Source organism: Doryrhamphus excisus, chromosome 13 (genome assembly GCF_030265055.1).
Source record: "Doryrhamphus excisus isolate RoL2022-K1 chromosome 13, RoL_Dexc_1.0, whole genome shotgun sequence".
NCBI lineage: Eukaryota > Metazoa > Chordata > Actinopteri > Syngnathiformes > Syngnathidae > Doryrhamphus > Doryrhamphus excisus.
The window spans coordinates 20,495,819-20,508,120 of NC_080478.1; the positions used below are offsets into that span (position 1 = coordinate 20,495,819).

The 12,302-nt window shown below is 36.6% G+C and overlaps 1 protein-coding gene across 4 annotated transcripts in view; it reads right to left on the bottom strand.

Moving 5' to 3' along the window:
- Positions 1–12,302, bottom strand: part of LOC131140179 (neuronal PAS domain-containing protein 3-like) — a 158,005-nt gene that overhangs the window by 15,541 nt on the left and 130,162 nt on the right. For all 4 annotated transcript variants that reach the window (XM_058090366.1, XM_058090365.1, XM_058090367.1 and 1 more), the window contains one exon: positions 5,798–5,978. In XM_058090366.1, coding sequence (XP_057946349.1) covers positions 5,798–5,978 — 181 coding nt within the window. The remainder of the gene's footprint in view (positions 1–5,797; positions 5,979–12,302) is intronic.

A 12,302-nucleotide genomic window follows, 5' to 3' on the forward strand; every position in this document is an offset into this window, starting at 1 on the left:
TTTGTGGCTCCAGAGTTTAAAAATGCTAACATTGCTAGCTCGTTCTCTATGATGAATAAACCAACATTCTACTTGTTTTCTGTTGTCATCATTGCGCAACATGCTAATATTGCTAGCAGATAGTTGAGTGGTTCTCTATGATAAATAAACTCATGTTTTTCTATTGTATTTGTGACTCCAGAGTTTAAAAATGCTAACATTGCTAGCTGGTTCTCTATGATGAACAAACTAACATTCTAGTTGTTTTCTGTTGTCATCGTGACGCTACAGTTTTAACATGCTAACATTGCTAGCAGCTAGTTCAGTGGTTCTCTATGCTGAATAAACATAAACATGGTTTTCTATTGTATTTGTGGCTCAAGATTTTTAAAATGCTAACATTGCTAGCTGGTTCTCTATGATGAACAAACAAACATTCTAGTTGTTTTCTGTTGTCATCATGGCGCTACAGTTTTAACATGCTAACATTGCTAGCAGCTAGTTCAGTAGTTCTCTATGATGAATAAACTCACATGTTTTTCTATTGTATTTGTGGCTCAAGATTTTAAAAATGCTAACATTGCTAGCTGGTTCTCTAAGATGAACAAACTAACATTCTAGTTGTTTTCTGTTGTCATCGTGACGCTACAGTTTTAACATGCTAACATTGCTAGCAGCTAGTTTAGTGGTTCTCTATGCTAAATAAACTCACATGTTTTTCTATTGTATTTGTGGCTCCAGAGTTTAAAAATGCTAACATTGCTAGCTTGTTCTCTATGATGAAACAAACTAACATTCTAGTTGTTTTCTGTTGTCATCATGGCGCTACAGTTTTAACATGCTAACATTGCTAGCTGCTAGTTCAGTGGTTCTCTATGATGAATAAACTCACATGTTTTTCTATTGTATTTGTGGCTCAAGATTTTAAAAATGCTAACATTGCTAGCAGCTAGTTCAGTAGTTCTCTATAATGAATAAACTCACATGTTTTTCTATTGTATTTGTGGCTCAAGATTTTAAAAATGCTAACATTGCTAGCTGGTTCTCTATGATGAACAAACAAACATTCTAGTTGTTTTCTGTTGTCATCGCAACGCTACAGTTTTAACATGCTAACATTGCTAGCTGCTAGTTCAGTGGTTCTCTATGATGAATAAACTCACATGTTTTTCTATTGTATTTGTGGCTCAAGATTTTAAAAATGCTAACATTGCTAGCAGCTAGTTTAGTGGTTCTCTATGCTAAATAAACTCACATGTTTTTCTATTGTATTTGTGGCTCCAGAGTTTAAAAATGCTAACATTGCTAGCTCGTTCTTTATGATGAACAAACATTCTAGTTGTTTTCTTTTGTCATCATGGCACTGCAGTTTTAACATGCTAACATTGCTAGCAGCTAGTTTAGTGGTTCTCTATGATAAATAAACTCACATGTTTTTCTATTGTATTTGTGACTCCAGAGTTTAAAAATGCTAACATTGCTAGCTGGTTCTCTATGATGAAACAAACTAACATTCTAGTTGTTTTCTGTTGTCATCATGGCGCTACAGTTTTAACATGCTAACATTGCTAGCAGCTAGTTCAGTAGTTATCGATGATGAATAAACTCACATGTTTTTCTATTGTATTTGTGGCTCAAGATTTTAAAAATGCTAACATTGCTAGCTCGTTCTCTATGATGAACAAACAAACATTCTAGTTGTTTTCTGTTGTCATCGTGGCGCTACAGTTTTAACACGCTAACATTGCTAGCAGCTAGTTCAGTGGTTCTCTATGCTGGATAAACATAAACATGGTTTTCTATTGTATTTGTGGCTCAAGATTTTTAAAATGCTAACATTGCTAGCTGGTTCTCTATGATGAACAAACAAACATTCTAGTTGTTTTCTGTTGTCATCATGGCGCTACAGTTTTAACATGCTAACATTGCTTGCTGCTAGTTCAGTGGTTCTCTATGACAAACTCGCTAACATAGTTTCCTGTTGAATTTCTGGCTCCAGAGTTTACAAATGCTAACATTGCTAGCTGGTTCTCCATGATGAACAAACCAACATCCTAGTTGTTTTCTGTTGTCATCATGGCGCTACAGTTTTAACATGCTAACATTGCTAATTGCTACTTCCGCTACCGAACATACATGCTAACATTGCTATCTGCTAGTTCTGTGGTTCTCTATGACAAACTCGCTAACAGAGTTTTCTATTGTATTTCTGGTTACAGAGTTTACAAATGCTAATATTGCTAGCTAGTTCTCCATGATGACAAAAATAACATTTTAGTTGTTTTCTGTCATCTTCTGTCATCATGGCGCTGCAGTTTTAACATGCTAACATTGCTAATTGCTACTTTACATATATCATCAAGCTAACATTGCTAATTGCTACTTTACATACCATCAACTTGCTAACATTGTTCGCTTTTTTCCCCCGCCCCCAACGTTGGTATTGGCATTGGCCCCAAACTACCAACCGTAAACAAGCTATGGCGCCATCTGATTTCTGTCTACTTCCATGATTACAACATGGCGTCCACCAGGGGGGTTTCTGTCTCTCGCTGAAGCAATTTTTGTTTTTACGAGCCACTAGGTCGTTTTTCTGTCCGCCGCTCTTACCCACAATGCAACAGTGGCTGAGCTGCTGAACAATCATGACAAATGTGGCGTAGCGTGCTCTCTCACACACGCGTGTATAAATATATATGAAAGCGCAGATATAAGCTTAGTGCACACAAGTAAACTTTAATAGTGTAAACAGTGTGTAAGTGTGCTGTCACACGGCCGCCTCGCTGACTCACTATCGCCTCCACGCTGTAATTGAATTGCTGCCATCAAGGGGGGGGGGTGTGGGGGGGGGCATCAGGGAGTGGATGGGGGACACATACCTCATGAATAGAATGTGTGTGCTATCAGACGACTTTGACAAATGGTGTCAGCCGGAAGACGAGGAAGACGAGGAAGAGTAGGCGAAGACGAGACTGAGATGAGGGAGTTGGGTGGGGGAGGGGAGTATGGGGGGGGTTGCTTTGAATAAAATAATATTCATATAAATCACTTCTCAATGATGTCATATAAAAGCTTGGTATAAAGTTGTACGTCTCTCATCTATTAACGGTTGCTGTGTTGTTTTTATTTTGAAATCTGCCTCTGACTTCCTGTCATGTGGTCATATGAGATCGGCCATGATTCCACTCATGAGCGAGGATGCGCCTGATTGCCGTGTAAAGGAAGTCAAAAAGGAAGTGGAAAGATGCGAAGGAAGCTAACAAATTGAAGACGTGAAGGAAGAAACCAAATGAAGGAAGCAAGGAAGTGATGGAGGAGGACAGTGAAGGAAGCAAGGAAGTGACAGACGCGTTACGGCAGCAAGCGGCGGCCGTTTGGAAGAGACGTTTCCCAGCGTGAACAAGCCTGGGAAACTGAAGTCAGATGTAAAGCCCCCCCTCCCACTCTCCTAAAGCTTCTCTAAGCCCACCTCAGCCCGTGTTGGTCTTTGGGGAGACAATCTATGGAAGTCAGGAGCACATGCAATACCGACCCGGGAAGCACGGCACCGATGGAGATCAGGTAGCAAAGTCCTGCACAACAAGGACGCCCCCATGCTTACATTACAGACCAGGTACTTGAACCTGAACACACAACAAACAGCCGGGACACAAGAACATCTTCTAAGCAGGACCTAGTGTGGACTTGTGGGACTTGAGAAGGTCCCTGCGCCAATGAGCCAGCATCCTGAAACCCTGGCTTCCATTGTCATGTGACGGCGTCATTTATTCTTTGACTTCCCTCATTGTGATTGCTCACAGGAAGTCCGATGTAGTGCGTCAAACACTTGGGTACGCTTCAGTGGGTACGCCGCGTAGACCAGGGGGTCCCAAACTTGACCAACTCAGGGCTCACTTGAAAAACTAAAAAATGTCTGCGGACCACCTTTGTCCTATAAACAGTACATAGACGGAATGCTGTGTTCTTGGAGCACTTAATAACAATAATAATTATTATTATTAATATAATAATAATTATTATATTAATAATAAAATAATATTAATATAAATCACTTTTCAATGTCATATAAAAGCTTAGAATAAAGTTGTCATCTATTAATATATATGTAATATATACATATATACTACTATACAATATAATAATGTAATATAATATACAATATAATAATAATTAAATAATAATAAAATCATAATAATGAAATCTCTACACTCTACAAGAAGCAATGAAGTCTGTAAAATTAAATAATTAAAAATAAAAAATAAAAAATCATAAAATTTGCAACTATAATGATGAAAATGGTAATATTAATGATGATTATAATGATGGTAATAATGATAAAGATTATAACAATAATGATAATAATAATAATAATAATAATAATAATATTACAATGATAATAATAACAGGGGAAACAAGACAGTGGCATGAACATGATTATATCCTGCAAAAAGGGGTAGGCATTTATAAGCTTTTGCTTCTGCCTACTCCTTTTGGGCTTGGGATCAGATAGTTGAATACAAATGTAAATAATGGAAAGTTATATTTTGATTGATGTAAGAAATGCACTGTAATGATTTACATATTTGCCCAAATAAAGGGAAAAAATATTATTATATTAATAATAATAATAATTAATTAATATAATAATTAATATTATATTATTATAATCATTATATTGATAATATTAATAAAAAATATAATTATAATAATAATATATTAATAATAATTACTACTACTACTACTACCAATAATAATAATAATTATTATTATTAACGTATTTGGGATTGAAATGAAAGCAGGTGGATAAAGAAAGCCCAAACTTTTAATATGTTATGTACACACAAGACAGAATTAATTCTCATAATTTCCATAACTGCATTCAAGGCTTGCATAAATGACCAGAGAGCTACGTTCATATCAATCATAAACTGTATAAGGTTCCCAAAATATTGTGACAAATCAATAACACTCAATAGGTTATTACTTAGGCCTATAAATATTTTTTTAATCGTGCAATAAATATTTTACAATAAAAAAATAATATTTGCAAAAATGAATCGTATTTTTAATGACCTCTCATGGCCCACCTGCAGTACCACCAGGGGGCCGCAGCCCACACTTTGGGAATCAGTGGCGTAGACAAGTACACTTAGTGAAGTGCACTGAGGGAAATACTCCAACCGCAGGGAATCATCTTTTCCTCTTTGATGAGCCAAATTGCATCACGCGTCTTTAAAGATGATCGGCTTGACTGCAAGACTCACGCACGCGTCCCACAAGGTCATCTTCTTCCTTCCTTCCTTCCTGCTAAAAACACGCCCATTTTGGCCTCTTCAACCGACACCTTTTCAAAGTGACACTTTTGTTGTTAACTTTGTGTTTGCTGTATCACAGAGGAATGGCGTCACGTTTGCACATAATCAAAGACAAAAAAAAAGTAAAAAAAAAAAAAAGTGTAGAATTCCAATTAATACAGAGCCCCCCATCCCCCCCCCGCGCGACCGTCAAGCAGCACCAATCAGCTCAGAATAAATCCGCGGCAGATCTAATTACGGCGCTGTCTCGGAGGACCGTTGCAGCCAGCGAGGCTGCTGTTTGAACAGACTGATGAAGTGACGTCCTCCGTGGACAGCCAGTCATTTTGTTTAATTTACAAATGGATTTCACTCTAATTCCCAAATTATCGTCAGCGCGATGAAAAGCTTTCGGAAGGTACAAAGTCTTCCAACGTGCTGCAGGAGAGGACGGGATGTGAGGAATCCCAATGAAAAGCGCTCCTGCAGGGAATGCTGGGTAAACTGTGCTTTTATATTCCTACCTGGCTCAGGCGTCTCCGAGTGCGACGAGGACGACGCAGAGGACGCCGCGTCTTCGTTGAGGGCGCCCTGGGACAGAGACACGCCTCGCCCGGGGGGGAGCTTCATTCCCAGCTGTTCCGCCATCTCCACGTGGTCGCCGGGATGGACGTAGTCAAACACGCTGCTGCCCGTCAGCTCTACCTGCAGGAGGACACCGGCGCCACACCGTCACCTGGTTTCATTTCTTTGGCATACAAATGCTAAGTAATTAGCTTCCCCATTGGGGAGCAACAGTTAGTTGCCCTTTTATGGTAAAAGTTAACCAAACTAACCCGCACGGTACGGTTTCCTGCTGGCTGCACCGATAAACGGTGGAAGTGATAAGGGAATCGTTTGCAAAGCTGGCAAACGAATCCAAGGAATTAATGGTAATGGTAATGGTAATGGTAATGGTAATGGTTTAATTTCATTTGAACATGCATCAGATTCCAATTGAGTGCATCCCATAATCAGTTCCCAGTTCCACATGTCCAAAAGGAGTAGGAAGAAGCAAAGCTTATTAAATCCTACCCCTCCATCTGGTACTTTTACAATCAGTAACTTTTACATTTGTTCACCTCCTGCTTTCATAATATAGTTTAAGTTTAAGTTTTAGTTTTTCATTTGAACATGCATCAGATTCCAATTGAGTGCATCCCATAATCAGTTCCCAGTTCCAAGTTCACTAACTGTTACATTTGTTCACTTCCTGCTTTCATAATATAGTTTAAGTTTTTTTTATTTTATCTTTTTTAATTTAAAAAAAATGTTTTTAATTTTTTTGTATGGTTTTATTTCATTTGAACATGCATCAGATTCCAATTGAGTGCATCCCATGTAACTGTTGCATTTGTTCACTTCCTGCTTTCATAATATAGTTTAAGTTTTTTTTGTTTTTTTATAAATGTATAAATTTTTTATTATTATTTTGATAGTTTATATTATTATAAAATTATTATTATTATTATTTTTATTATATTATTAATATTATTTTTTATGTTTTATTTTATTTTATTATTTTTGTTATTTTATTTTTGTCACGTACCGAAGTACTCTATGTGTACCATAGTACGTGTCAATATAGTGATATATATATATAGCACATCATGACTGGTTCAAGACAATCGTTGTGCATTGTTTGATTTCCTCACTCAATCCATTCCATAGTTTGATTCCACATACTGAAATGCTATGCTAACGCTAACGTAGTCCTAGCATAGAAGTGTTTCAAATGTACTTCTTCCCTGAGATCATATTTCTCCTCTCTTGTAGAGAAGTATTGGATGACATTTTTAGCTAATTGCTTATTTTTAGCCGTATGCGTTATTTTAGCTGTTTGAAGATGAACTATATCAGCAAGTTTTTTTTTAATTTTAGAAATAAGCGATTCCCATCCCCACTGACAAGGACACAAAAGGTTCTGGAAAGACGACAAAACGTGACGTGACAGACAAACGCTCACAGCGCACGTTTCAGGTGTACGCCAACTATCGTGTGTGTGTCGGTTGTGTGAGTCCACAGAGACAAAGGGATTAGACTCGTGTAATCCTGTTATTAAGAAATTCCTTTCAGTCGCTCATAAAGCGTCTTCTGGAGCGGAACATGTCCATTTAGAAAGGAGCGCTGTGCAAACGCCTTGCATCCTGGGAGTTGGTGTTCATGTCGACACGGACGGACGCTAATTGGATCTTCTGCCGCAACACACTGACACACACACATACAAAAGTCAGGAGTGTAACAAATACAAACTTTCTTGTCAACATTTTCGAACAACATTCGGCGCTAAACTCCCAGTCTCCCAGTCTCCCAGTTTCCCAGTTTCCCAGTTTCCCAGTCTCCCAGTCTGTGCGGACACTTCCTAAACCAGCAGTGTTGACATAAGTAGAACAGACTTGGGTCTACCTGCACCCTCGCTCATAAGCACATTATAATGGAACTGTTTATGAGAATAAGAAGATGTAGCAAGATGGATCTGGGTTGCCAAGTTAACGACTCCCTCTTGTTGTCCCTCTTGTCATAAAAAAAAGACCCATCCCCACTGACAAGAACACAAAAGGTTCTCGAAAGATGACAAAACGTGATGTGACAAACACAGTGCACGTTTCAGGTGTACGCCAACTATCATGTGTCGGTTGTGTGCGTCCACAGAGACAAAGGGATTAGACTCATGTAATCCTGTTATTAAGAAGTTCCATGGAACTGTTTAGGAATGTAGCGTGTCATTCCAACAAGCACAGTAGATGGCATTGCACCTCGTCTGTCGGAGAATAAGAAGATGTAGCAAGACGGATCTGGGTTGCCAAGTTAACAACTCCCTCTTGTTTGTGTCATAAAAAAAGACCCATCTCCACTGACAAGGACACAAAACGTTCTCGAAAGATGACAAAACGTGATGTGACAAACACTCACAGTGCACGTTTTGGGTGTACGCCAACTATCGTGTGTGTGTCGGATGTGTGAGTCCACAGAGACAAAGGGATTAGACTCATGTAATCCTGTTATTAAGAAGTTCCATGGAACTGTTTAGGAATGTAGCGTGTCTTTCCAACAAGCACAGTAGATGGCATTGCACCTCATCTGCCGGAGAATAAGAAGATGTAGCAAGACGGATCTGGGTTGCCAAGTTAACGACTCCCTCTTGTTTGTGTCATTAAAAAAAGACCCATCCCTACTGACAAGGACACAAAAGGTTCTCGAAAGAGCGTAGTAGTACATTGTAGTGTACAATCAAAAACATCCGTGGACGTAATCGGGCCCCCGGACAGCACTTTGGGCACCCCTGCTCGACATGCTACGGGCTTTCATGACCTGAAGCAGGTTGTGTTATTTTAAAGGAGGCTAGTTAGCATGTCTTTGATTACAAACATGCTGGATTTCATTGGTTAGAACAGGGGTGGGCAAACTACGGCCCGGGGGCCACATCCGGCCCGCCAAGTGTTTGAATACGGCCCGCCCAATCTTTCCAAAGTATTTCATTTAAACTCAACATACAACCTGGCATCATGGCCTGAGCCAACCTTTTGATGGTTGTATCAATTTGGTTGTTTGACATGGTCTGTTGTTTACAAAGTGCTCCTGAAAAAAGGGACACAAGCACATAATAATAATAATAATTCTTATTATTATTAGATTATAATAATAATTATTAGAACTATTATGATTATTATAATTATTATATTAATGCTAATTATTATAGTAATTATACGTATATAATATTATTGTTATATTTGCATATTTTACATAATAATAATATAATAATTATTATTTTTATTTTATTGTAATTATTATAATATTTTATTATTTTTAAAATATTTAAATATAAATATAAAATAATAAATAATAATAGCAGATTGCATGACAATTTTACAGATACAATAATACCAGGTGGACTGTTACGTATAAAATATATAGTCTGCCCCCCGTAAATTTTGTCATATCAATGCGGCCCGCGAGTCAAAAAGTTTGCCCACCCCTGGGTTAGAAGCTCTTGCTCTGTTGAGGGCGAACGAAACAAACGCACCCTGAAATTAAAACATAGGGGGCGATAAAGGAAGGACGTTAATTTAGAAAATATTTAGCGTTGTCATTAATCTCAATCTTTGATGGCGTTTTCATTATGCGTACACACACACGCGCACACACACACACACACACACACACAGTAAGAGGACTGTAAAGGCTGGTGTGACTTTGCAGAGAAGTCATGAAATAAATGGATGTTGGCTGGCAGCGTGGAGAATTAATGAGCGCATTAAACATGAGCTAAGTGGGCTAATAGTACAACTTTAATGAGACCACCGCTAACGAGTCTACGTAAGAATGATGAAAACATTCAAATATTCCTTTGCTTCCAACATGGCCGCTTATCCCATCACACGCGTTCTCTGCTTGCCAGACGTGAAGATGACAAATGAACACTTTGCTGATGCGTGTGTGCCGATAGACGTGATTTATTAAGGAAAACAAAAGACAGGATGCTAAAAACAATCACATGACGTCCGCCATGGAGGAGGTGAGAAGGAGCTAAATCACACGGTGAAGCTATGAGAACACACTTTGTTGTGTCGGGGCGGCGGCTTTGTGGGTCTGCAGCTGGAGCAACACACTCCATGTGTGAGAGAGCGAGATAGAGCGAGATAGAGCGAGAGAGCGAGAGAGAGAGAGGAACCCCAGAGGAACAGGAAGTGTGGGATCAATAAACACTTGTGTCTCAGTGGCTCAAATCACCAGAGCTTCTTCAACCCGCTGACTCTAGACTTTATCCTCGTAGTATAACATCCAAAATCATTCCAAAAATGACCTCATCCTCATATTACAAAAAATAATTTTAATATTTTGACTTTATTGTTGTAAAATTACAGCTGTTTTTTTGTTCCATTCCCGCTTGTTTTTGTTTTTTTTTTGTGGGGAATTTTCCAACTATTTCAAGTATTTAATCTTCATAATATTATGACTTTTTTCCCATAATATTTTGACTTTATTTTTGTAATATTATAACTTTCGCCGCACCCAAAAAATGTCTTTTTTTTCATATTTTTGCTGATGTTTTTTTTCAAAATTTTCAACAATTTATTCACTCATTTACGAAAATGTGAAAGTCATAATATTATGACTTTATGGCCATAATATCTAGACTTTATCCCCCTAGTATAACATCCAAAATAATTCCAAAAATAATTCATTTTAAAAAAATATTTTGATATTTTGACTTTATTGTTGTAAAATTACAGTTGTTTTTTTTGTTCCATTCCTGCTTGTTTTTATTTATTTTGATGGGGAATTTTCCAACTATTTCAAGTATTTCATCTTCATAATATTATGACTTTATTCCCATAATATTTTGACTTTATTCTTGTAATATTATAACTTTCGCCGCACCCAAAAAATGTCTTTTTTTCAAATTTTTGCTGATGTTTTTTTCAAATTTTTCAACAATTTATTCACTCATTTACGAAAATGTGAAAGTCATAATATTATGACTTTATTGACATAATATCTAGACTTTATCCCCCTAGTATAACATCCAAAATAATTCCAAAAATAATTCATTTAAAAAAAATATTTTGATATTTTGACTTTATTGTTGTAAAATTACAGTTGTTTTTTTGTTCCATTCCTGCTTGTTTTTATTTATTTTTATAGGTAATTTTCCAACTATTTCAAGTATTTCATCTTCATAATATTATGACTTTATTCCCATAATATTTTGACTTTATTCTTGTAATATTATAACTTTCGCCGCAACCAAAAAAATTCTTTTTTTCAAATTTTTGCTGATGTTTTTTTCAAAATTTTCAACAATTTATTCACTGATTTACGAAAATGTGAAAGTCATAATATTATGACTTTATGGCCATAATATCTAGACTTTATCCCCCTAGTGTAACATCCCAAATAATTCCAAAAATAATTCATTTTAAAAAAATATTTTGATATTTTGACTTTATTGTTGTAAAATTACAGTTGTTTTTTTTTGTTCCATTCCTGCTTGTTTTTATTTATTTTTATGGGGAATTTTCCAACTATTTCAAGTATTTCATCTTCATAATATTAAGACTTTATTCCCATAATATTTTGACTTTATTCTTGTAATATTATAACTTTCGCCGCACCCAAAAAATGTCTTTTTTTCAAATTTTTGCTGATGTTTTTTTCAAATTTTTCAACAATTTATTCACTGATTTACAAAAATGTGAAAGTCATAATATTATGACTTTATTGACATAATATCTAGACTTTATCCCCCTAGTATAACATTCAAAATAACATCCAAAATAATTCCAAAAATATTTTAATATTTTGACTTTATTGTTGTAAAATTACAGCTGTTTTTTTGTTCCCCAAAAAAACCTTCATTCAAAGACCTTCATTCAACACGTATGAACTTCACTGTAAAGGTATGACCTTCATTCAACATGTATGAACTTCACTGTAAATGTATGACCTTCATTCAACACGTATGAACTTCACTGTAAAGGTATGACCTTCATTCAACACGTATGAACTTCACTGTAACGGTATGACCTTCATTCAACACGTATGAACTTCACTGTAAATGTATGACCTTCATTCAACACGTATGAACTTCACTGTAAATGTATGACCTTCATTCAACACGTATGAACTTCACTGTAAATGCATGACCTTCATTCAACAACGTATGAACTTCACTGTAAATGTATGACCTTCATTCAACACGTATGAACTTCACTGTAAATGTATGACCTTCATTCAACACGTATGAACTTCACTGTAAAGGTATGACCTTCATTCAACACGTATGAACTTCACTGTAAATGTATGACCTTCATTCAACACGTATGAACTTCACTGTAAAGGTATGACCTTCATTCAACACGTATGAACTTCACTGTAAATGTATGACCTTCATTCAACACGTATGAACTTCACTGTAAAGGTATGAGTTTCATTCAACACGTATGAACTTCACTGTAAAGGTATGAGTTTCATTCAACACGTATGAAC